Source organism: Danio rerio, chromosome 12 (assembly GCF_049306965.1).
Source record: "Danio rerio strain Tuebingen ecotype United States chromosome 12, GRCz12tu, whole genome shotgun sequence".
Taxonomy (NCBI): Eukaryota; Metazoa; Chordata; class Actinopteri; order Cypriniformes; family Danionidae; genus Danio; species Danio rerio.
The window spans coordinates 5226890-5254303 of NC_133187.1; the positions used below are offsets into that span (position 1 = coordinate 5226890).

General features: G+C 37.9%; 2 protein-coding genes across 2 annotated transcripts in view; both read right to left on the reverse strand.

Annotated features, from left to right (window-relative positions):
• Window positions 1-27414, reverse strand: part of fra10ac1 (FRA10A associated CGG repeat 1) — an 855621-nt gene that overhangs the window by 352168 nt on the left and 476039 nt on the right. The gene's annotated exons all lie outside the window — the stretch shown is intronic.
• Window positions 3102-27414, reverse strand: part of mapta (microtubule-associated protein tau a) — a 68802-nt gene continuing 44489 nt past the window's right edge. The window contains exons 5-17 of the mRNA XM_068224694.2: window positions 25473-25507; window positions 25253-25381; window positions 23634-23709; window positions 21968-22218; window positions 20820-20912; window positions 19669-19761; window positions 19271-19363; window positions 17118-17210; window positions 16783-16875; window positions 12076-12157; window positions 11514-11620; window positions 8531-8675; window positions 3102-4057 (exon numbers count right to left, since the gene is read on the reverse strand). Of these exons, the coding sequence (XP_068080795.1) occupies window positions 4053-4057; window positions 8531-8675; window positions 11514-11620; window positions 12076-12157; window positions 16783-16875; window positions 17118-17210; window positions 19271-19363; window positions 19669-19761; window positions 20820-20912; window positions 21968-22218; window positions 23634-23709; window positions 25253-25381; window positions 25473-25507 (1295 nt within the window). The 3' untranslated portion in view covers window positions 3102-4052. The remainder of the gene's footprint in view (window positions 4058-8530; window positions 8676-11513; window positions 11621-12075; window positions 12158-16782; window positions 16876-17117; window positions 17211-19270; window positions 19364-19668; window positions 19762-20819; window positions 20913-21967; window positions 22219-23633; window positions 23710-25252; window positions 25382-25472; window positions 25508-27414) is intronic.

Consider the following 27414-nt stretch of genomic DNA (forward strand, 5'->3'; position numbering starts at 1 on the left):
ACATGCAACCTGTTATTAATACTAACACTATACAGCTTCGCATTATAAATCAAAGATGAGCACATTTTCAATTTAGCTCGTTTTAGTAAACTGTTCAAATGTATTAGTACATGCTGAAATTAACTACCAGGGTTAATAAACGCTGTAAAAGTAGTGCTGTTATTTCATTAGCTTACGCCAGAATACATGTATGTCACTGTAAAAGTGTTATTAACACAAAATAAAACACATTGGCACAATTAAAGGGGCTATATATATGTAAAAGTTTGCTATATATAAGTTGTTTAATGACTTTATATGTTCTCATAGAGCAGTGCAGGTGATCAAATGCTTTGTTTTCTTACCTCTGTCATATTTGTTGTGTTTATTTGTTACTTACAGGAACAAATGCGCAGCACATATTCATCTATATGTTGCTTTCAGCAGCAAGGACGAAGTCTGAGTGTGTGTTCAGTTAGGGCTGGGAGATATGGCAAAAATGCCATCTCGATAATTATTTTCCATATTGAACGATAACGATATATATTTTTATATATGTTGTTAATGCCTTCAGATTTAAAAGAGCACCCCAACAATGACTGAAGCCAAAAATATTAGAGAGTCCATTAAATACTGTAACATTTTCATCTGATAAATCTTGAGTGGCCAAAAATTTCAAGTGGTGCTCACTGCAGAGCCATTTGGGCAGAGCTGAGCTCCAGCGAGGGGGAGCTTGAGCTCTCGCTCCTCCTTTCTTGCACTTCTTCTACGAGTGATGTCACTGGGGGTGGGGTTAGGGGTGGGGTTGGTGTACGCATTAAAACAGCTTATAGGAGGAGGAGCACCGCTGCTGCAGTGAGCACCGTCTCAAAAATTTGGTACATTTTTAATTTCAACACACTTTTAGATTTCCATTGTTGCACATTTCTGCTGTGTGATTGGTTCTTAGATTTATATAGAGTAAAAATTGACACATTTAATCACAGTTCGATATAATATGGTTTATCGGCCCAGCCCTATATCAAATAATAAAAACTACTTGACGGTGAGTGTATTGAAGCACTGAATCACGTTCAGACTCTGTCTCCCGGTTTTCACCATAACTTAAAGTGAATCTTTTAAAATTTCGCAACAAAAAAAACAAACAAATGCAAATTAGGAGCGCTTTTAGAGCAGCAGACTGTAGTATTGGTAACCTAGCAACCAACAGTTAACATAGCAAGCGTAATGAAGACAGCTGATTAGTAATGTGGGTGTAATATTCACTACATCAGATTTTGTTTGTTTTCATCTCCTGTTATTTGCAATAGCATTTTTAACCACCTAAACTTGAGCATAAAACTTTTTCAAAGAAAGTTTCATTAGAAATTTGGCATTTCCATCATTCGTTTATCATGCGATAATCCAAAAGGACGGTGGAAACCCAGTTTGTGAACAAACTGGGGCAGCAAGTTGCTGAACGGTGTCACTAATAACGGGATATATCCAGCTGCAGAACCACACACGTTTGGAGAGGGGTCTGGATGCAGACCTGGTGCAGTGCAATCTGAGCTGCATCCAATGCTTTTTAATGCGCTCACCTAACCCCACCCCATTGTGTGCATTGTGTCATAAAGGCTGCATCCAGATACTGTTGCACGTTTCAGGCACACACACACTCTAGGCAAACCATATATGGTTAATGACACATCAGCCTTCTATTTTTTTTCTTGTATAACGACGACTAACTGTTTAGGAGCATTATCGCCACATACTGAGTTTCACAAATATGGCGATCGAGACTGTATACTGTGAACAGTTTAGGGTTTCCCATTTCAGTCATTATTTTATCATAACAATCATTTTAACATCTGTGCAGTTTTGGAACTCAAATTATGTCAATAAAAATAATTAGTTAAACACTTATGACTTTATTCACATATCCACATACATACAAAGAAAACATACCGTCTAATTGTAGGATTAAGTGTAATAAACTAATTTAATAAACTTAATTTTGTCATGCTTAGTTAAAATCGTTTTGTAATAAAATATAAAAAACAAACAATAATGTGACACATTAAAATTAATTACTATAGTTAATAGTTTAAAATGAATATAGTTACATACATATGTGTATAATTTTTTTATTAACAGTTTGTTTGTATTACTATATTTGTTGCAACTATAATTACCACAAATCACAATACTTTATGGTTTAAAAATTAATGGGAAATCATTAATAAAAAAGTTGTTAGAAAATTAAGCAAATAAAGTATAACTAAATCGCTGAAGTAAAATATTAATATAGTTTTATTCATTTATTTAATGTACCATTTCAATGTGTTTGATTACATTGGTCCGAGAACATTTCCTGCTTGTTATCAAACTATTTCAGAACTGTAACAAGAGGCAATTCAATCATAACTTAATGTTATGAGACAGACAGATCAATATGTGGCTCTTTTTGGATCTTTGGAAGCTATAGAAATTAAACATGTGAAACAGGAAATACGTTGGAAACATTGTTTTTGTTTACACCCCTTAAATTGTCTATACATATTAACTTGCTATTATTTCCTTCATTATAATGAATCCATTATATTTAAAATAAATCTGTCCAATTTAGATTCATATATCACAAAAAAAATTTCAGAATAGCGATCAGAAACAATGTTCCCTATTCGCCCGTCTCGATTGCTATATTTGTAAATTAGAATACACTATTGTTTATTACGCTATTTATTACCTATATATATATATATATATATATATATATATATATATATATATATATATATATATATATGTATATATATATATATATACATATATACACGCATATATATATATATATATATATATATATATATATATATATATATATATATATATATATACACACATATATATATATATACATACACATATATATACATATATATATAACATTAACGTCCATTGCAACCATTTATGGTTTGCCTAGATTGTGTGTGCCTGAAACATGCGTGATTCTGCTGGATATTATTGCTAATAACAAGAGTTTCTAAGTTCTACATATAGCCCCTTTAAGATGTTAAATGTTCGGTTAGTTGCCCAATTAAAGAACAAACAACCAACAAAGCAGCAGCAGAGGCAATCTCAATGAAGCAAATCATTTACGACATATCATAAACATCCCATATCCAACTACAGAACAACACTGTAAGACAGATTTCTGTATAAAGCACTCTGAACATCTCATGGATCGCTGCAGGGGCATCTTCAACGTGAAACGTAATCTCTGATCAACGGCACATATGAGAGATCGAAATCCAAAACTAAAAGGTGTTCAGCTTTCTACACAAAGCTTATATGCATCTGTTTTTCTTTGCAAATGATTCCAGAATTAAATCTCTCTCGAATCAAGATGCAATGTTCTTATTTTAAGCACCGCTACTATTTTTTAGCCCAATTCAAAGATGAGAATGAGTCTCCCTGAAAAAAAATGAAAACTTAGTCATACAAGAACTGTCCCAAATCCAGCGCAAACCGAAAACCAGGGAAAAATGGCATGCCTAAGGAAACGTACAGTCAACAAAAGCCATAGAAATTATGCAAAATTGTTCTACTAAACACAGTCGACGAGGGAGGAATTTTCCAATAGTTAAATCCCCACATTGGGCTTTAAAGCAAAGGAGGAGTGAACAGGATTCACAGTTAAAACAGCTCCGTCGGCCTGTAACAAATCTGAAGTATTACAAAATGGAACAGTGATCACCAATGGTTACTTGGCATTGTTTTGCGGACCACACTTTCAGAGAGAGGTTAGAATACCATCAGGTGTGTGAATGTGTGTTCGGTTGTTCAGAAAGGGGAGGGGTTTTGGGGGAGGGGCGTGGCTAGTGGCAGTATGATCCAATCACAAGCCCTGTTTGGCGAGCGATGCAGACACCTGGTCGGCGAGGGTGGAGAGCTGCGGCGGGTCGGCCATGTTGATGCTGCCAGAGGAGGAGACGGTGCTCAGGCCCTGCGGTGACTCCTCCAGGGACACAATTTCTGCGCCGTGGTCGGTTCGCGCTTTGGCCTGCTCACGGAACGTCAGTTTGTGTGACTCAATCTGGGAAATGGAAATCACCCAATCACCAATAATCCATCTCAAAGCATAATATATTTATTTAAGCATCGACACAATTCTAACATTTTTGGTTCTACACACCAACACAATCGATCCGAAATCAAATGAGTTAGTTGTGCTTTAACTACAGACTCTCAGCTCTAATTTGAGGGTATTTACATCCAAATCAGGTGAACGGTTTAGGATTTACAACGGTTTGCCTTTGTGCCTTTCACTTGTTAAGGGTCCAAAAGTAATTGGACAATTGGCTTCTAAGCGTTCCATGGCTAGGTGCATGTTATTCCCTCATTATTCCAATTACAATGAGCAGATAAAAGGTCCAGAGTTCATTTCAAGTGTGCTATTTGCATTTGCAATCTGTTACTGTCAACTCTCAAGATGAGATCTGTCACTATCAGTCAAGTAAGCCATCATTAGGCTGACAAAACTAAACAAACCCATCAGAGAAATAGCAAAACAACTGTTCATTCATTTTCTTGTCGGCTTAGTCCCTTTATTAATCTGGGGTCGCCACAGCGGAATGAACCGCCAACTTATCCAGCACGTTTTTACGCAGTGGATGCCCTTCCAGCCCATCTCTGGGAAACATCCACAAACACTCATTCACACACACTCATGCACTATGGACAACTTAGCCTACCCAATTCACCTGTACCAAATCTCTTCGGACGGTGAGGGAAACCGGAGCACCCGGAGGAATCCCACACGAACGCAAAGAGAACATGCAAACTCCAAAACAACTGTTTTGAACATTATTAAAAAGAAAGAATGCACCACTGAGCCACCAGTAAGCTCAGCAACACCAAAAGACCCAAAAGACCACGGAAACAACTGTGGTGGACGACTGAAGAATTCTTTCGCTGGTGAGGAAAACACCCTTCACAACAGTTGGCCAGATCAAGAACACTCTCCAAGAGGTAGGTGTATGTGTGTCAGAGTCAACAATCAAGAGACGACTACACCAGAGTGAATACAGAGAGTTCACCACAAGATGTAAACCATTGGTGAGCCTCAAAAACAAAGAAGGCCAGAGTGGAGTTCTTAAAAAGCCTTCACAGTGCTGGAACAACATCCTATGGACAGATGAGATCAAGATCAACTTGTACCAGAGAGAAGGGAAGAGCAGAGTATGGCGATGGAAAGGAACTGCTCGTGATCCTAAGCAGTGAAGCATGGTGGTAGTAGTGACATGGCGTGGGCATGTATGGCTGTCAATGGATCTGGTGCTCTTGTATTTATTAATGATGCGACAGCAGGATTTATGCTGAAGTGTTTCCGGAAATATTATCTGCTCACATTCAGCCAAATACTTCAGAACTCATTGGACGGCGCTTCACAGAGCAGATGGAGAATGACCCAAAGCATACTGCAAAAGCAACCAAAGGGAAAGGGAAAGAAGTGAAATGTTATGCAATGGCCAAGTCAATCATCTGACTTGAGCGTGTTTTCACTTGCTGAAGAAAAAACTGAAGGAAAAATGCCCCAAGAGCAAGCAGGAAATGAAGACAGTTGCTGTAGAGGCCTGACAGAGAACCACTAGGAATAAAACCCAGTATCTGGTGATGTCTATGCGGCCCACACTTCAGGCTGTAATTGACAGCAAAACTTTTTCAACAGTAGGATTTTTAAAAGCATTAAAAAGTTTGATTTATTATTATTGATCTGTTCAATTACTTTTGGACCCTTAACAAGTGGGAGGCACATATGCAAACTGTTGTAGCTCCTACAGCGTTCACCTGATTTGGATGTAAATACCCTCAAATTTAAGCTGACAGTCTGCAGTTAAAGCACATCTTCGTTTCGTTTCAAATCCATTGTGTTGGTTTACAGAGCCAAACATGATAGAATTGTGACAGTGTCCAAATGTTTATGGACCTAACTGTATATACATGAGCTTTTTATTGCAAAGAGATACAATTCACAACAGCTGTTTTACAGCAAATTCTCCAAATTATATTCCCTAATCGTAATGAAAATAAAGCAACACATCTCTTTACATCATCTTTCACTAATACAAAAAACTATTCGCAGTAGTAACCAGGCCATTAGAAAACAAACCCTTAGTGTTTAGCTCTGTATAAGTGTAACATTTCATTCATAATGGTCTTAAAAGGGTCTTAAAAAGTCTTGAATTTGATGTGAAGAAAGCTGCAGATACCCTAATAAAGAAAACAAAGGCATAGTTCACCCAAAAATTACCCTGTACTCACTATTTACTCTACCTCAAGTGGTTCCAAACTTTTATGAGTTTCTATGTTCAGTTGAACTCAAAAGAAGATATTTTGAAGGGACACGTGTAACCATTGACTTCCATAGTAGGAAATACAAATAAAATGGTTAACATTTTTCAAACTATCTTCTTTTGTGTTTAACAGATGAAAGAAACTTCCATGATACAAGGAAAAGGTGAGTAAATGATGACAGAATTGTACTTATTTATGGGAGAACTATCCCTTTAATGAGCGTCTGAGGTGAAATGGAGAGCAGCCAGTGCTGGTTTATTTTGGCTTTGAGCAGATCTGAGATTTTTGGCTGGAGATTAAACGCAAATTCTGGACTGTAAGTCACATTTAATGATGCTATTCCCATAAAATGGACATGGTAATGCGGGATCATTCAGTATTAGCAGCAAATACTTCTAAGAGTTTAAAGATATTAATCTAATTGCCGTATTTTGGCGCCATTCCATCATGTGATGTTAGTGGTGCTCTCTAGTGGCCAAAAAACTAGGACTTGGATGTTATAAAATCTTAAAACTCGTGAAGTACCAAATAACAACATGCTCAAACACCAATGGATGAATAATAAAAAAATAAAAAAAGGAAGATGGTTTTAAAGGGGTAAACAAAAAATAAAATCCTATACAGTTGAAGTCAGAATTATTAACCCCCTGTTTGTTTTTTCCTCAATTTCTGTTTAACGGAGAGCAGATTTATTCAACACATTTCTAAACATAATAATTTCAATAACTCATCTCTAATAGCTGGTTTATTTTATCTTTGTTATGATGACAGTAAATAATATTTGACTAGATATTCTTCAAGAAACTTCTATACAGCTTAAAGTGACATTTAAAGGCTTAACTAGGTTAATTAGGTTAACTAGGCAGGTTAGGGTAATTAGGCAAGTTATTGTATAACGATGGTTCTGGGTTTCTCTAGAAGAAAAAAACATCAGACATACTGTGAAAATTTCATTTCTCTGTTAAACATCGTTTGGTAAATTTTTTAAAAAGAAAAAATTATTCAAAGGGGGGCTAATAATTTTAGAATAAACTGTTTACACCAGGAGGTATCACCCAAGATGCATTTTAAAAGAATTTCTGCTTACTATTACCAGTATTATGCACTTTTCAGTGAGTTTTAGTCTATCATTTTTATTTGACCTTTTTTGGCAATTTAAAATGAAAAATTTACATTTTATTCACAAAAGACGACATTTTGAAGACAGCTGAAACCTGTAACCATCGACTTCTATAGAACAAAAAACAAAGACTATAAAAGTTAATGGTTACAGGTTTCTAACATTTTCAAACCATCTTTTGTGTTCAACAGATGAAAGAAACTCAAAGATTTTAAACAATTAAATGAGGAGAATTTTCATTTTTGGGTGAACTTTCCCTTTAAAACTGGGTGCAGTTTAAAACTACTGTAGTAGGGCTGGGCGATTAATCGAAAAGTAATCGAAATTGACATTCAGCACCTATAATCAATCTAATTTTTCCAGGTCAATTACAGGTACATTGACAATGATTGGAAGCTGTGTGGGCGAAGCGGTGGCGCAGTAGGTAGTGCTGTCGCCTGACAGTAAGAAGGTCGCTGGGTCGCTGGTTCGAGCCTCGGCTCAGTTGATGTTTCTGTGTGGAGTTTGCATGGCTTTCCTATAGGTGCTCTGGTTTTCCCCACAGTCCAAAAACATGTGGTACAGGTGAATTGGGTAGGCTAAATTGTTTGTAGTGTATGAGTGTGTGTGTGGATGTTTCCCAGAGATGGGCTGTGGCTGGAAGGGCATCCGCTGCGTAAAAACTTGTTGGATAAGTTGGTGGCCCCGGATTAATAAAGGGACTAAGCTGACAAGAAAATGAATGAATGATTGGAAGCTGTGCCTTGAGACAACATATTTTCTATTATGATGTTCAATAAATAACCATAGATAGTGTGTGTTTCCTTCAATTATTTTAAAATACGCTTCATTCAGAAATCTGAAATCTTTATTAAAACAATCAAATAAAAAAATCAAATAATCGTTTATTAATCCTAATCGAGTTAAAATGTTGGAATTAAGATTTTAGGTCAAATCGCCCAGCCCTACTGTAGCCCTCTCTGTTCTACCAGTTATTAATTTAGTGACTTATGTCTTGCAAATTTGACTACACCTCAAACATCCCATAATCAAAAATGTGCAGATGATTTGATGTGGCCATCTCTGTCTGTCTCCTCCTCTCTGAATACTTACTGGAGTCCTCAATCTTTATCTGGGGGTTGCTGAGGAGGATGGGCTCTGGGGACAGACTGGCAGATGACAGGGTGGGGGTTTCAGAGGGGTCTGGGGTGAGAAAGCCCTCATCTTGGGGCGTATTTGCCCCTCTGTCCTTCTCTCTCTAGAGATGGACCCCAGGGTGGCCAATGGGTGGTGAAATGAGCACCAATGGTTGACCAAAACAGAAAGAAACACAAAATGATATGGGTTCAACAGAAAGGAAAACGATGGAAACACAAATGTAAATAAACATCAAAATTAAAGATGAAGAAGGTGATGTTGTCTCAAATACAAATTCACGGTTTATTCAGTGTTTAATATGTAGATACAAGTATAAGCAAGGCATTCAAGTTCTGAAGCTCAAGCAATCACAACTAAGAAAAAACAGATAATTTTAATGTGAAATTAGTTTTGTTTTGTTTAAACTGTTTTGTTCAAACAAATGACCCAATACCAGAGATCAGATTTACATAGACAAGATATTAAAGGCGCAGTAGGTGATTGTCTTCAGAAACATTTATTGCTGTGCTGGTTAAAAGTCTCTTCACATTCCAATCGTATTGATTAAAGCTAGTGATCTAAATGTGTTTATATGTGTTTTTATATTCTGGGTGAGGCATAAAACTAAAAAAAGTTCATCCAATTAAATAAAGTCAGGCCGACATCTCTCATAATTCCGATAAGTAGCTCAAACTGTGTCAACAAATGCAGATTTGAACAATTGCGCAGCCGTTTGTGCATAGACATGCTGCACGTTCATGAGAGAAATCTAAAGAGAAAGAGAGAACACGTGCGATCAGTAAAAACATGCAGAATCAAACCTTTTTTAAAGGGTCACGAAACACCAAAACACATTTTTTGAGCTGTTGACAGCCGTATATGTGTCCCACACTGCTAAAAACACTTTAGGACACCTATATTACACTAAAAAGGTAAAAAATTTCATACTTCTGGTTTGAAACTATTTTTTGAAGCCTAGTCTCAGCCATGAGATCTTAGCATGTAGACTGGACGTCGTACTGTATTACGTCTCTGAGTGTGTTGGATTGATTCATGAGTAAGACTTGGTTCAAACCAATCAGCGCGCTCCATTATTTATGTGCTGCAACTTTATTAATATGCATGCTAGCTTTCTTAGACTGTACCTGAAACAGTGTTCAGACGGCAGAGAGACGCCACATGTCGTGTTGCCAAAAGTTGTGGGAAAAGAATAAGAATTGTTTGGAGATACGGGTCGTCAGTGTTGCTTTCATAATGTGCTGCAGTGAAGGTTTTGTTTTCATTTTCTCTCTATGAGAGCGCTGCTGGACTCACGTGTGGATCAGTGCACGGGACACGCCATAGAACTACGTTTGTACGAAACATTTTTTACTCGAGAGCTTTTCTCATCTAGAAATGTGGACAGGACTGTCTACAGATTTGGTAAGTGTGTGCGATCAGCCCGCTTTCTTTGTTCATTCAGATGGCAAAGTTATAGTTCGTATGGTCAGCAGTACTCTTAGTGTTTAAAGACAGACCTTAGTCAAAATGATTTTTAAATTACTTATGGACTGAAATATCCGCTGTAAATGCTGCTCTCTGTGTGTAAACACATGAACACTGTAAGCAAACTATTGCCGACCGTCGTGTTTAATTTTCGCCGCATTTTGTGACAGGATAGTCTACACACACCTGGCTTTCTGACCAACCAAGTGCATCTGAGTTACCGAGAAATGCAGAGGTTTTTTTTCTCTTATACGAGGTGCAGTATCAAACGTTTCACCATCATTAAACACTGTCTTTCTCCCCTGCATCCCAAGTCTCACGGAAGTTGCGGGAGTATCCCTCAAATGCGTATGCCCGGATGCCTGCAAATGAATGATAATCTCCCAGAAATCACGCGCTTCTTGCCTTTGTCCTTAAATACGTTGCACAGCCCTCTCTCCACCGCATCCCTTGTAGCTCTTCAGATACGTCGCACACAACTGACCCCCACCACTCTTCAGGTATGTGGCGTCGCGTCGCGCGCGCAACTCCCACCGCTCTTCTTCGGGTACGTCTTGCGTGCACATGCCCCCCTACCCAGATACGTCGCTCCATCAACGCACCCCCCCTCCCACCCCCCGCTCTTCAAACATCCACTATCCCACTTCCTCCCGCAAATCAACTCTGTATCCCCTGGAAACAACTTGGGATGTCTGGGTCAGCAGCGCGTGCCCAAATGGGAACTCCCATTTTTATTCAAACCTGCCCATTTTATCTCCCCCGACACTCCCACCCAAACAGAGCTAGACACACCCACTTTCCTGACTTTTTCCTGCTGAAACGGGGGGTTTCACGGCCCTTTAAAAAAACCTGAATCAATATTGGAGTTACCTTTGCACGCTGGAGAAAGCATGACACCATGGCTGAAGGATTTCTTTTAGACAGGTAATGTTCTGTTAAGTATTGTAGCTTCACGCAAAGCTGATGTAACGTTAGATGTTGTTGTTACAAATGGGTTGTTTCTTCACAGAAGTGTTGTTCAGCCACTAAAACATTCCAGTAAAAGATTGATAAGACTATTTTCAGTTTCATAAGGGACCTTTTACAGCATCGATGATGTAGATTTTATTTAGTTTAACAACAAAACATAAGTAAATAGCTCTATTCTGCCTAGTCTCTCCCTATATTGCTTACCATGCTACTCTAAATATTCACTCTGAAACAGCATGTCAGTTTGGCATAGTAGCTAATGAGTATAATTCTTGCATGCTGCCAGACAAGCACTAGTCACTTTCAACACGTGAGAGAGACGGCAGGGAAGGGACTGTGATTCAGAGATTTATGCTAAGCTATTAGCATTGTGGAAGATCACCCACTGCACCTTTAAAATCAGTGCTATTTAACATAAGTCATGTCTTGTTTAACAGCAGAAGTGAAGGATGAATCATTTTAATGTAAATATCATTTCACTTCAGTGAAACACATGTGGTCTTACCCTCCTGTTGCCTCCTCCAGGTGTATGTTTAATGTTGTCCATAGATCCAATCTTTGACTGAGCCTTGAAATCAAGCTTCTCAGACCTGATCTCAATGTTTCCTCCACCTTAAAAAGGGGAAATTCCTCATGACTCAAAGCAAATTAAACAAATAATTTGCATTTGCAAGCATTTAAAAACACTATGATTGAGTCCAGTGCTTAACAGGATAGTTCATTCAAAAATTAAGATTCACTCACAGTTTACTCAACCTTAGGTGTTTTTAAACCTTTTTAACTTCTGTTGAGCAAAAAATAAGATATTTTGAAGAATGTTGATGCGGATAAACAAATACTATGGAAGTCAATGGTTACAGATTTCAAGCTCACTTCAAAATATCTTCTTTTGTGTTCAGCAGAAGAAAGAAACTCAGAAAGCTTTGAAACAAGTAAAGGGTGAGTACATTTTTATTTTTAGGTGAACTATCCTATCAAACAGTGTTTCTGCTTAGGAACGGTTAAACATGTCTGCTAAATACACATATGTGTGGCATTTAAATTCCAAAGTGGACATGTGTGATTACCTGGTTTGTGACGAAGGTTGTCTTTCGATCCACACTTTGACTGCACGTTGCTCAGATCAATCTTTTTGTGGAGGATTTGGACCTTTTCAGAACAAGAAAAAAAAAACAGGCTTTAAATATTCATCCACATCAGATTACATTTAAAACCACCACTTCCATAGACACTTCCACAGACTTTCAGTCTCTAAAACGCTACACACTTTTGGTTTAATATGATCTGAGAATAGAGTACAGCAGTTTGGTTCTGGTTTTTAATTGATTGTATGTGCTTCTGTATGCTATTATGTTTAATAGTATAATTAGCAAAGATAAACTACAGTACACAACGCAAAGTGTAAGCTTCACCCACTCCTATGAAGCACCACTATTCTCCAAATGCTTTCTCTCTCTCTCTCTCTCTCTCTCTCTCTCTCTCTATATATATATATATAAATATATATATATATATATATATATATATATATATATATATATATATATATATATATATATATATATATATATATATACATACATACAGTTAAAGTCAGAATTATTAGCCCACCTGAACTAGCAGCCCCCGTTTATTTATTCCCTATTTTCTGTTTAACAGAGAGCAGATTTTTTCAACACATTTCTAATCATAATAGTTTTAATAAGTCATTTCTAATAACTGATTTATTTAATCTTTGTCATGATGACAGTACATAATATTTAACTGGATATTTGTCAAGACACTTCTATACAGCTTAAAGTGACATTTAAAACTAGGCAGGTTAACTAGGCAGGTTAGGGTAATTAGGCAAGTTATTGTATAACAAGGGTTTGTTCTGTAGACTATCGGAAAATATATGCTTAAAGGGGCTAATAGTTTTAAACCTTAAAATGGTGTTTAAAAAATTAAAAGCTGCTTTTATTTTAGCCAAAATAAAACAAATAAGACTTTCTCCAGAGAAAAAAATATTATCAGACACACTGTGAAAATTTCCTGAATCTGTTAAACATCATTTGAGAAATATTAAAAAAATAGAAAAAATGTTGGGGCTAATAATTTAACTGACTTTAACTGTACACTTTCAGAAATAAAAGTACTTGAGCTGTCACTGGGGTGGTATCTTTTCAAGGTACAACTTTCAAAGGTACAAATTTGGACCTAAAAGGGTCATATTAATACCTCAAGGGTACATATGAGTACCCAAAACGTACAAAAGTGTTCCTCTTAAAATTTGTACGGGTACTAATATACACTTTTGAGGTACCAATATGGACCCTTTAAGTACAAACGTGTACCTTTTGAAAAGGTACCACCCCTGTGACAGCTCTTGTACCTTTATTTCTGAGAGTGTATATATCTGTGTGTGTGTGTGTGTGTGTGTGCGTTGCAGTAAATGTGAAATGCTATTACTACATATACAACCAACACCTTTAGTAATTTTATGAATCTACTACTCAACAGTTGTTTGCTTCATTGTTTGTTTTTTATTTCATGTTTTCTAACATTTTAAAGAAGACTTTTTAAAATTCCCTATGTGAAAAATTGATATGAATGATGCTTCCAGAAGCTGCGCTGTTAGAAGTGTTGAAATGTATAATTTCCTAAACCAATTTGTATTTATAGGGGTGTAATAAAAAGTATAATGAACCACAAGCCTTAAATCATCTGCGTGGTCATTGGGTCAAAAACAGACTTGCTCTTAATCGTTCTCCGCTTTAGACTATGAGATGAAAATACAACATGAGAACGGTACAATCGTGTACCATCCCTGCTCCCAAAATAGAAGCAATGACCTCATAGCCGCAGCTGCCGGGGCTTTTTTTCTGTATAAAAAGGCCTCAGTGTCTTCAGTGTGAGGTCAGCTCTCAGATGGAGCCAAACACTCACCATAGAGCAACAGTCGGCTGACCAGAGCACTACAACAAGACCCCTGTGTACTAAAGAGCCGATGTCCTTCAACAGGGGACCACTGCAACTCCTCTTGAGTGCATAAGGGTCTTAAGGGATCACTCACTGCTACTTTAATGAGTGAACTGGCTGTCTTTAATGACAGGCTGGTTGGCTTTAAGGATTAGGATGTTAGTGGTGGTCTGGTCATTTGATTGTAAAAGGAAAAGAGGCGTTCCTCAATCTGAAAGTCTTATAATTATATGGAAAATTGTTTATTGTATGCTTGCTTAAACCATTTTTTTTTTGCTATAAATGCCAGAAAACGGCATACAGGAGAACCCTGAATCAATGTGTAATCATACTGAGGTGATGAACTGATGTTCTAGTTCTGGGAGGATTGAGAAATACAGTGTGCACTGTAAAATATATCAGTAAATTAGAAATATTCTGTATTTTGTGATTCATGTTTTTATTTTTCCCCATTAATTTATGCTTTTGAGTTGCAATACGAGACCGTGATCTTTCTTCCAACAACGTTTAACCTTGAAAATTTAGAAAAAGTGACTTTTATTAACATTGTTCTTAGTTTAAAGTGATATATTGTCTGGGTTGGTGTTGTATATTGCTGTACAAAAACCTTGAACGTACATTGTGTGTTTTTGTTTCAATACATTATATTATTTCAAACTACTAAAATGTCAATAAAAGTCACTTTGTTAAACTGTAGAGTTGAATTTTCATCATCAAAGGTCAACAGAAAGGAGATAAACATCCCATAATGCAATTCACAAGCATAAATAAACAGTAAACACTTGTGAATCTCAAAATACGGAAACAGAAATAATCAACAGATATTTTTTTGCAGTGTGAAAAAACGATCACCCCAAAAACTGTGGCTAAACATGTACACACACCCAAATGATCTGTTAATATTCAGAATGATGGCTCAATCAGACTGGAAAATCCTTCAATATTACTTAGTAGATCTGTGTAACAAGTACATTAAAAACGTACGATCAACTGGATTGAAAGTGTTGGTGTAAACCTAAAACAATACAGGAAAAATAAAACATGCAAATGCTTAAAGGCTAATAAATAACTCAAGAACACCTAACTCAAATTCACAGAGAAGTGTTACGTATATTTAAATAGATTTCACATCATACAAAATGTTCTTTTTATTACATCTCTTGTTTTACTATCTGATCAGTGGATGAGACTGAATACTTACCAATATTTGCTAAATAAAAAATCTGATATCAGCTTTCTTTCAGATACACCATGAATGGGCTACATACACAAGAATTTCCACACACTAATCACCTTTCTTAATGCTAATGTATGACAGACTCTATAGACTGTAATGCAAAGGATTTATTCTCTGAAAATCTAATAGTTGTGACGTTTACTCAAGCTCTGAATTTACATATTAATCTAAATGTTGCACTCATCTGTACAATACGCCTAAATTCACTTAGTGAAGTTTATTTATAAACTAATTTCGAGAGGATCACGTGCTTATGATTGATCACAGCTGGTCCCGCATTACTCAATTTATGATTCACCAATCGGACGATTCCTAAGCCACTATAAATACCATATGACAGCCATCTTCGTTTTAAAGAATCTCTCCTTCCACCCCTACTCCTCCTCTTTTTCTAGATGGGTGGCACGGTGGCCCAGTGGTTAGCACTGTTGCCTCACAGCAAGAACGTCACTGGTTCTAGTCCTTACCAAGCCAGCCGACGTTTCTATGTAGAGTTTACATGTTCTCACCGTGCTCACGTGGGTTTCCCCAGTTTCCTCCCACCGTCCAAAAACATGCAACTTAAGTTAATTGACTAATCCAAATCAGCACCATTGACATGCTCCAAGTAAGTGCTTATCTCTTAAGAGCAATCACTATCTGTATATTAGCTACTGCAGCTGGGGACTTCTCGAGATCTACCTGAGCTTAAACTCCCCTCTCGCCTTGCAAACGGGCCTAAGCTCCCGGGACAGCTCACCAAACAAGCTTTATAATCAATCATCAGCTAAGTGTGACCTCTTGAATAGCATATAAAATGATTTGTGTGTATCTGGACAAAAGATGTTTATCAATTATTCGTAGGGCCACCTAGAATCTATGCACACAGAATTTCAGCAGATTTATTAGTAGCCCATGGTTGAGTGTATTCATTTACTTGTAAATAAATATTCTGTTTTATATACTTTTGAATAATTTCATTAACTAATATGCACATGTTTGTATGATTTATTTACAATAAAGTTTGTTAAGTAATATTTTCATTTTTTTAGTAGATTAACCCCCGGTTTCACAAACAAGGTTTAAGGCTAGTCAAGATTCAATTGCATGTTTGACCTGTCTCAACTCAAAATAACTTGCAGTGAGATGTCTTAAAATACATTAGTGTCATTTTTTCTCCCAATGCACACCATTTATATATTTTTCCAAGGCCATTTTTATAAATTTGGCTTAAATAGCCTAATTTAACCAAGGCCTAGTCCTGGCTTAATCCAAACCCTGTTTGTGAAACTGGGCCATACTGTATTACAGGACAGGCTTGCTTTGTTTACCAAACAGGTTAATCTAATTGATTTGCACTGTTAACCTTAAATACAAGCTAAAAAGTTATAGATTTTTATTTAATATTTCACGTTTTATTACTAGACTCCCAAAATCATTCCACATAAATTTCTAAAAGTGCAAAAAAAGTCTGCAGATTCTGTCTCTCCCTGATTGTTAACCACTATTATTGTCATTGGCCAGAACGCCTACTAAGTCTGTCAATATTTTCAGCATAATTCCAGTTACAACAACAAATGTTTCCTTGTTTACTCACTTTTCCACCTCCGGGTACATGTTTGAGATTATCTTTGGAGCCACATCTAGCCTGCACATTAGTTAAGTCCAACTTCTGATCGAGAATTTGCACCTAAAAGAGTGAACATTTCGGGGAAGAAAAGGAGTCATCTGTGCCTTTTAGTGTCAGAGAAGAACCCAGAGAGCAACCGGAGGAAAACCGGTTCAAATAGGAAAGGCTTTTAAGAACATGAATGTGGAGGACTACAGATAAAACTGGGTGTCCGAATTGATAATCCCAAGGTTTCCACAAATGGTCATAACTTCAGGAAGAACCAAGACTGAAGGCGTTGAGTTCAACCTATAGTTACTCACATTGCCACCTCCTGGTGCATATTTGATATTGTCTTTGGAGCCACACTTTGACTGGACATTACTGAAGTCCAGCTTCTGATCCAGTATTTTTACCTGGAAAATCAAAGAGTTGGGAAGATAGGAGTTATCTTTACAGTTACCTTTAAGGCAGTAAAACAGCGAGTGAGGAAGATCCATAAGTGTGTGAATGGAAAATGAAAACAATAAGTCTGTATAATAGTTTATTATCTGATTTATGCTGGCCTCAGACTACACAATATTTTTGCATGATAGTCAGACTATTTGAATAAATGCTCATGAACATCAAACATGTCAGACTACATATTACTTAAGTGATTATTGTCATGCATAATACCATTGTGAAGGTGGAATTACCGTCTGACTTCTAGAGTCAAAAGTTACCAAATAATGGCTACTGAAGCAGTCTTGTCATCAGAAAAGCTTCACAAACCTTTCCTCCACAAAATAATTACACCAAACAACAACAACAACACATCTGTACTTCTTTCATTTCACTGTTTCAAAGCTGAGTAATGAAGAGATTCTGGGCTTCTATTGGACAGACTCAGATGTTACCTATCCAGGCTCATTGTGGATACATACCCTCGAATACATTTCTGGAGAGCGCCAAATATGTCCCAGGAGGTACCTTTTTGCTGTATGTGTTTTGGCAAATCCATCAGAGGTCGCTGTTGACTGACTGATTTCAGGTCTCAAATTTCTCTTGCAAGTGCCATTCACGCCTGCTTTTTTCATTTAAATCCACCAGAGGCCGCTGTCGACTGACTGACTGACCGACTAACCTACCGATGGACTGACAGACCAACCCACCCACTCACCCCCTTCCCTAAACTCTACCCACAATGTCTTTAAAAGCAATCCAGAAACATGAAAAGCCCTCAAGGGTGCCTAATTTTTTACCACGTTTTCAAATCTTACCACATTGTGACCCAGTCATTTACTTGTTTATTTTTTGCCTTTTGTTTTACCTGCTTTCTGGAACTTTTCTTTACCGGACTCAAACCTCGTTGTTGCGGTCAACTCTGTTCTTCCTCTTAAGTCTGCCGACGTACATGTCACGGTTGCAGGTTTGTGCGCTCTTCCGGAGTGTCTGTTTGATCATGTTGGTTTGTTTTTGTTCTCCACGTGTATCTGTTTTGATCACGTGTGATGACGGCACTCATCTGGCTTGATTAGCCCGCCAGCTGAGGCTCATATTCGGGTCTATATATGTGCGATGTTTTCTGTGTGTCTTTGTCAGTTTGTTACGTGTGCTCATGTGTGTGTTTCTGTCTGTGCTCAGGACCGTGAGGAGTTTCTGCTAGAGCCTGATTTCCTGCCTGATCCCTGTCCTGTTCCTCTAGCCCTAGCTCCGCACTTATTTGTTGCACCAGTTTGTTGAGTTTGACTGTGTCAAATAAATTCCTTTTGTTCACTCGCATTTGGATCTATCTGAACATTTATTTGAGTGTGACAGTACGTGTTGAGCCGCTGGGTAAACTGGTAACAGTGGAAAAGCTGTCTACACGGAGGTAAGCGGTCAGCTGGTAGTGCGTAAAGGGTCAGAAACCGGTTTTGGCATCATACCGCCCATAACGTTCGTTTTAAAGACGAAATGCAGCCATCCATACCTCTTGCTACATAATTCACGCTCTCCAGAAATGTATACGTGGGTACATATCCATAATGAGCCCGTGTTGGATGTTACAGACTCTGTCACAGTGGACTCAAAATAAATTACACTTGCATGTCTTTCTGTCGAAATGTGGTTGTTTACATTAAACCAGTGTTTCTCAACCATGTTCTAGGAGGCCAACCAGCTCTCCTTAACCAAACACACCTGATTCAGATGCTCAGCTCATTAGTAGAGACTGATAGACCTGTAATGGGTGTGACCAACAAAGGCGAGATCCAAAACATGCAGTGTTAGTGGGGCTCCAGGAACGTGGTTGAGAAACACTGCATTTCCCAAATTTGACATTGTGTTGTTTGAATCCAGCATTTAATTTCAACACTCGACAACTGACAAGACCCTCTCCTCAGTTCATTATCAATCCTGAAGTAGCTTATTTTTTTACAAGGTTTCCACAAATGGTCATAACTTCAGGAAGAACCAAGACTGAAGGTGTTGAGTTCAACCTATAGTTACTCACATTGCCACCTCCGGGTGCATGTTTGATATTGTCTTTGGAGCCACACTTTGACTGGACCTTAGTGAAGTCCACCTTCTGATCAAGAATTTTTACCTGAAAGAGTGCAGAGGTCAAGGAAGACAAGAATTATCTTCTGTGGTAAAACCAGAAAGCTTCTGACAGAACCTAGAGAGCTTGTTTTACTATTAACATCAGAGGTCAGTGTTTATAACTTCATGAGGAACATCTGAGGAACATCTGGAGTCAGTTAGGGATGGCTGGGAGTTTGATTAGTCTCCACCTCCAGTCATCAGTAGGGAAAGGAGCAGGCTGTTAAATATTCTTGGTAGGGATTGATGATTAATGGTAATTTTAGGAGTGAACTGGGTCTGGATAACGTTTAGCCTATTGTAACTCACATTGCCACCTCCAGGTGTGTGTGTGATATTGTCTTTGGAGCCACACCTAGAAGGGACATTACTAAAGTCCAACTTCTGATCGAGAATTTGCACCTGTTTAAAGCAAATGTTTGGACATTTTCATGAACAAAAACAAAAACGGTAAATGTTCCCTGATTCTCATGAAGTAAAGACAAATTATACACTCAAGGTGCTAAAATACACAAGATTAAATGAGAATGAAAACTGTACAGAAATGCTAAAAAAAATGACAAAAACACAGGCTCATATGAAATATATGTGCTTTATCCTACATTTTTGTGGAAAAAAATCATAATTAAACATGTTTTGCCTGCAGTTTCTAGGTAAAATGAACATTAATGGGCAGTATGACGCTAATAACATGTGTTCCTTTTCACACTAATAATATTTACAGGCACTTATCTCGGAATAAAGGTCTATTTTCATGCAGTTCTTTGGACAACACTAAATAAATACCACAAAAATAGTGTCTATGATTTGTATTGAATATACTTATTTCACCTATCTATCTCCAAATGGACAACTTTTCTTGCGCGGTCAGTTTGCTTGGTAGCTCACTTTGTACAGTGTTGCGTTTGTGATAAAGAGCGCATGGATTTAAGCCCAGTGAAGCATGCTTCCTTAGAAGAGTCAAAGCAATGTAAAATCAAGTTAAAACTACATGGTCGCAGTGTACTTTTCTCTTACATTTGCTTTTAAAAACATTATTGGTTGGGTTTAGGTCAGTGGTTTGCTAAGTGATCTGTACAACAAGCCCTGCCTTCTCTTGGATGTACACAAGAAAGGTGTATATATGTAACGTACAACAAAACGTACCCCAAGTAACATGTTTCAGATTCGAAAAAAATGTAGACAGTGCCCTCTAGCGGATTTGTTATCTGAAATGTGCAATGTATTTTACGTTTTGCAAAAATGTAGGTTGAGGCATTTATTTACAATGAGCCTGAGCTGAAAACACAACACAAAACGACTAAACATGAGCTAAAACTGAAATACAAAAATTAAAACTAATTAAAATAATACTAAGACTAAGAAATTGCTAGAATAACACAATGTGATAGCCACTGGTGATAGTTTGGACATCAGAAATAAAGGAATAATATATGTGTTCTGTTGGTTACATTACTCACATTTCCACCTCCTGGTGTATGCTTCAGGTTGGCTTTGGAGCCACACTTTGACTGGACATTGCTGAAATCCACCTTCTGATCAAGGATTTGGATCTGTAAAAGGCAGAACATCAGGAAAATTGCTTTTCAATACTATTGTTGTAGAAAAGAGAGAGATTTCTGAGCATTAAACAGGTAACTTTTCATTGGCTGATTGGAATAACATGATTCAACTCAATTTAAGTGTATTTAGGTAGCAGTTTCAAACAGTAAATCATCCAAAAATGAACATTTCCTGTTACTTTACTCATTCCCAGGTCATCCAAGATGCAGGTGACTTTTTTTCTTCGCTGGAGAATAAATAGAAGGATCATTTTTTAATGGGCTATATGCACAGCTAGTGTTTTTAAGCCGATGATAAACTTCCGGTAAAAGCTTAATGGGAGTATTTTCACTTTCATATGGTTTCTTTTACAGCATCAATGTTGTAATGTAATTACAATATATTCAGTTAAATAGACTTCAGCATTCATTTAATGGTTCAAGCGTAAAACGAGATGAAAGACCGTGTAACCGCTAGCACCATCAGGCTCAGCAGGCAAGTGCAGAAACTCCATTTAAAATAGTGGGGTCATATTTTAAAGATATGGTGGGGGAAAATGGAATTAAATGAGTGCTTTTTGTCTGGTCTGAAACCCACTTCATATCATATATCCATCAGGCAGCAAAGATCACTTATTTTTAAAGAAATCAGATCTTGAATGTATCAGTTTTATAATAGAAAGACTCTCTGAGGCTCTGAGGAAAGAAGCTCTGAGGCTGGCTAAAATGAAAAGTCTGTGTGCATATAACCCATTAAAACTGTGGTCTTTGGTAATCCATAACATGCATGTCAATGTGTGGCGGAAATGCAAAAGTACAGAAGTACATACATGTATAGCCATATTTAGGCTTAGATATTGACTTGCATTTTATGAATCACTAAGAACCATAGACTTAGACAAAAATCGCAAAAAAATGTTATTTTGAGTAAATTAACAACAAATTTTGTTTTGGTGTGAATTAACCCTTACAGTTTTATGTAAATTAATGCAAAAATATCTAACATTTATAGAAATCACTCAAAATCAGTCAGTCTTTACTGTAAACAGTAGATTAAAGTGAATTACCCGGCCGCCTCCGGGCTGGTGCTTCAGGTTATCAGTGGACCCGACTTTGGAGCGAACGTTCTTCAGATCAGGCAAAGGAGCAGCGGCAGACAGCGATGTGGGCGAACGGTTCTTCGGGGATTTAGGGGTCGAGCGAATCACTGCAACCTTCTTGATTTCATTCCCTGTGCTCGGAGGCTTCCCGCCCGCAGCCTTGCTGGCAGGAGATTTAGGAGTGCCAGGGCTGCTGTGCCCGCTGTTCTCCGCGGTGTCTGAGAAACAAAAGTTGTCATAGTTGGGTAAACTTGGAGCTCAGTGAATGAGAGAGTACAACAAATCATCATCATCATCATTTTCATCTGCTTATCGCGGGGGCAGCAGTCTTAAAAGAGAAACTCAGACTTCCCTCTCCCCAGACACTTCCTCCAGGGGGATCCCAAGGCGTTCCCTGGCCAGCCGAGAGACATAGTCACTCCAGTGTGTCCTGGCTCTTCCCCGAGGCCTACTCCCGGTGGGACATACCTGGAACACCTCCCTAGGTAGGCATCCAGGAGGCATTCGAAACAGATGCCCAAGCCACCTCAGCTGACTTCTCTCGATGTGGAGGAGCAGCGGCTCTACTCCGAGCTCCTCCCGAGTGACAGAGCTACTCACCCTGTCTATAAGGGTGTGCCCTGCCACCCTACGAAGGACACTCATTTCAGCCGCTTGTATTTGAGATCTTATCCTTTCGGTCATGACCAACAGCTCATAACCATAGGTGAGAGTATGAACGGTTGACCGGTAAATCGAGAGATTTGCCTTTCGGCTCAGCTCCTTCTTCACCTCAACGGACCGGTACATCGACCGCATTACTGCTGCAGCTGCATCTATCTGCCTGTCAATCTCATCCATCCTTCCCTCACTCGTGAACAAAACCCCAAGATGATGATGATGATGTTCAATTACACGTTAACTACGATCAGCCAGTCACAAACTCTAGACATCTGCTGAAGTGCAAACGGAGCATCAGTGTCAGATTTGGGCGTAATCAAGTCCTATGGTGTAAACATTTGACCATTGGACTGCTGATTGAGTAATGTTCCTGAACATGTCAATTCCTTTATGAGAACATGTTTTAAAGTCTACCTCCAGCAGGATGAAACACATCTCATAAAGCTTAAATGATGCTCTCAGTATAGATACAAATTCTCAAGCACGTTTTTAATAACTTTCTGATTCAATACTGTGAAGGATTAAAGCAGTTCTGATGTCAAAAGGGAGTCCAACCAAGTAATAGGCATGTGTACCTAATAATGTAGCCAGTGAGTGTATATTTATTTCTAAAAAGTAGTTTGTTAAAGAAGTGGCGTGGTGGCATAGTGAGTAGCGCTATCGCCTCACAGCAAAAAGGTCGCTGGTTTGCATGTTCTCCCTGTGTTGACGTGGGTTTCCTCCAGTTGCTCCGGTTTCCCCCACAGTCCAAACACATGCTCTGTAGGTGAATTGGATGGGCTAAATTGTTCGTAGCGTTATGTGTGAATGAGAGTGTATTGGTGTTTCCCAGTGATAGGTTGCAGCTGGAAGGGCATCCCATGCGTAAAACATATGCTGGATAAGCTGGTGGTTCATTCCGCTGTGGCGACCCCTGATCAATAAAGGGACTAAGCCGAAAAAAAAATGAATGAATGAAAGAAATCTCCTTCACCTTTTCCATTTTTGGCAACAGCAGTCATAGCAGGAATCTTGGTCCCTGCAGCATGAGGTCTACTGCTACTAGGAGCCTAGAGATTTACAGGAATATAGAGACAGAAATCATTAAAAACACATCATTATATTCTATTAAACTGCACATAACAGAACAATTGCTAATGTATTTTATGTCCCGGTGGTCCTGTTTTTTTTTTTTTTTTTGTCGGGGGTTGGGGGGGTGGGGGGTTAATTAAAATCAAGTGGAAGTGATATTTATTTAATTTTTTTAATTACTGCCTCAATGGTCAACTGCTTTTCAGTTAGCATAGTATAGTATAGTATAGTATAGTATAGTTTTGTATTGTATCGTTTAGTATATCACAGTATAGCATATTATGGTATCGTAAAGTATAGTACCGCACAGTATAGTATTGTATCGTATAGTATAGTTTAGTATAGTATAGTACAGCATATTAAAGAATAGTATAGCATACCATAGCATAGTATAGTATCGTATTGTACAGCATAGTACAGTATAGTATTGTTTATCATATAGTATAGTATAGTATAGTATAGTACAGAATAAAATCGTATAGTTTAGCATAGTATAGTATCATATAGTATTGTACAGCATAGTATAGCATTGTTTCGTATAGTATAGTTTAGTATAGTATAGTACAGCATAGTATAGTCTTGTATAGTATTGTACAGCATAGTAAAGTATAGTATAGTATCGCATAGTATCGTATAGTATAGTATAGTATAGTGCAGCATAGTATAGTATAGTACAGCATAGTACAGGACAGTACAGTAAAGTATAGTATAGTTTAACATATTATAGTATATGTACAGTATACAATTTGTGTTTTAGGGGAGGCACGGTGGCTCAGTGGTTAGCACTGTCGCCTCACAGTAAGAAGGTCACTGGTTCGCCCACAGTCCAAAGGCATGTGCTATAGGTGAATTGAGCGAGCTAAATTGTTTGTAGTGTATGAATTTTAATGAGTGTGTATGGATGTTTCCCAGTACTGAGTTGCAGTTGGAAGGGCATCCACTGCGTAAAACATATGCTGGATAAGTTGTCGGTCTATTCCACTGTGGCGACTCCTGATAGATAAAGAGACTAAGCCAAACGAAAATGAATGAATTAATGAAAATTTGTGTTTCGTTCAAAAAATGTTAATTATGCAATCTCCCCTATAAGACACATACAGGTGTGATGAAAATAGTATTTGCTAAAACATCAAAATGATACATGCAAAACATGTAAGGTTAGTATCAGAGACTGCATGTAGTAAAGCAAACTATAAGGATTGTTGGCTCTCTGGACTGTCAGTAGTTCAAACAGCCCTCATTAACAGCTCTAATAGCATGTCTTCATGCTCGAACATTGAGTTTGTTGAAAGCACTTCCAGAATCCATTCAGTTGAAGGATAATAACAGCTGCAGCTCAAGTTAGACAATACAAATACTCTAAAATCATGCAGACTTTTCTCAGTGCCTTTTCCAGAAGCCAGTGTTATTCCATCTTCAGTGAGAAATAATGTCATAGCTGGACCTGTGTGCAGTTAGTAGACTGCCAGTTAACTCATTGTTTTAGACAGCAGCAGCAGCAGGACACAGGCTTCTACTCACTCTTGTCCTGGTTTCTTTGAGTGCAGATACAGAGGGAGATCTACTAGAGGAGCTCGAGGACTTTTTCGGGATGGAGGAAGGTGTTTTAAGGGAAGAGGGTCTGACTTTGGTGTTGGGGTTTTTAGGGCACTTTATATAAAAAGCAAAACAGTATGAAAAATTCTGTACAGAAAACAAAAAGAGGACAGAAAGATGATTCAAAACAGCTTTTAGCACTCACCCGCTTCTCAGCATCACCATTAGTCTTGGATTGAGCTGTGGAGAAAAAAAAAAAAAAAGATTATGAATACAATCAGTATTTCTGAAACAAGTAATAAAACAACAATGGTAGACTCTCTAGATAAGTGTTTCTCAACTGGTGGGTCGCGACCCAGTGGGTCACGGAGTGTGTGGTCAAAAAAAACAACAACAAAAGTTACATTTTTTTTTTACTAATTTTGCTTATACCGGACTTTTATTTTGAAATGCGTGCGTGACAACCCTACCGTTTGACAAGTGAAATTTCATTTAATTATTGCAACAAATATGTCGAAGCGCAAGTACGACCCCGAATATGTAAAGAATGGATATATATATATATATATATATATATATATATATATATATTGACGACAAAAAGACTTAAAGCCTCAGTGTCATATGTAGTGAGGAGCTCTCATAAGAGAGCATGAAATCTTCTAAATTAAAACAACATTTAGAAACCAGACAACATGTTTTGTTAACAGTTTATTATTAACAGTATTTGTTGTTTTTACTTTGTAATATTTCTAAAATTTGATCCTTTTTGTTAAATGACAGCAATAAAATAGTGTTTATTTGTAAGCCTTGGTGATTTCTTATGGATGTATCTGTCACTACTTGTTTATGTTGACAAATAAATACAAATTAAGTATAATTCCTAAAATTGTATTATAGTTCCTAAAAATTTGGGTTGCGGCTTGATGACCATGTAAAAATTTGGGTCCCATGGCCAAACCAGTTGAGAACCCCTGCTCTAGATGTATTGTTAAACCTAGTTTCAAACCCTAACCATTGTAATATTACTAACACAAGAGACTACATTTAATTTAACATGTCGCTAGATGATACAAATATATAACATATACAATTCTTTTTTTGGTAAATCTGATTCAAAAAGTCCTAAACTGTTTCTTTTTATTAATAAATGAAGGAATATAGGTTTTATCACAATTTCTGATTTATAACAATAATACTATTAATAATAATTTGAATGCACAAATGAGCAGGAATAAATAGGAAACCTACAATAATGCAATTATACTTTGTTAAAATGCTTCCTCTGTGCTCTCTTCAGAACAAAGATTCTCTATTGGTATATGTGGTTTAATCAGGGCCTTTACCAGGGGTGTCCAAACTCAGTCCTGGAGGTCCGGTGTCCTGGTGAGTTTATCTCCAACTCACTTCAACTCACCTGGCAGGAAGTTTTTAAATAAGAGTAAGAGCTTGGCTGTGTCCGAAATCGCATACTTCCATACTATATAGTACGCTAAAATCAGTATGCGAGTGTAGCGGAGGCCAGCTAGTGTCTTTAGCCTCCGTGGTAGAGCAACCGACTCCCATGCGGAAGGACGCTGGTTCGATACCAGCTCGGAGCGGGTTGGGTGGCGTAGGACCGGCAGGGTTACACGAGCCGAGTAGTATGTCCGAATTCATAGAATTTGAAAATCAGTATGCGAGATGTAGCCGGATGACTTACTACTTCCGGCGAGACTCTGAAGTGCGCATCCCATGTACGCTGCGCTATCCCATGATGCCCCGCGAGAGAATTCATGAATGGGAGTTAAGCGACGCAGCTGACACAGGTAGGTCACGTGACCATGACAAAATTTCGTATGTAGTACATCTGAATTCCATTATTATTTTTCACATTCATACTTTTCTAACAGCCAAGTAGTACGTTTAAATTTAAATGCAGTACCTACTGAGTAGTAGGCGGTTTCTTACGCAGCCCTTGATTAGCTGGTTCAGGTGTGTTTGATTAGGGTTGGATCTAAACTCTCCAGGACACTGGCCCTCCAGGGTCGAGTTTGGACAGCCCTGGCCTTTACCATTCATGGAATCGACAATTAGAAAAAAGGGGTCATGATCTGGATTTTCATAATGTAGTCTAAGGTCAACTCACAATACAAGTAAGAATTGTA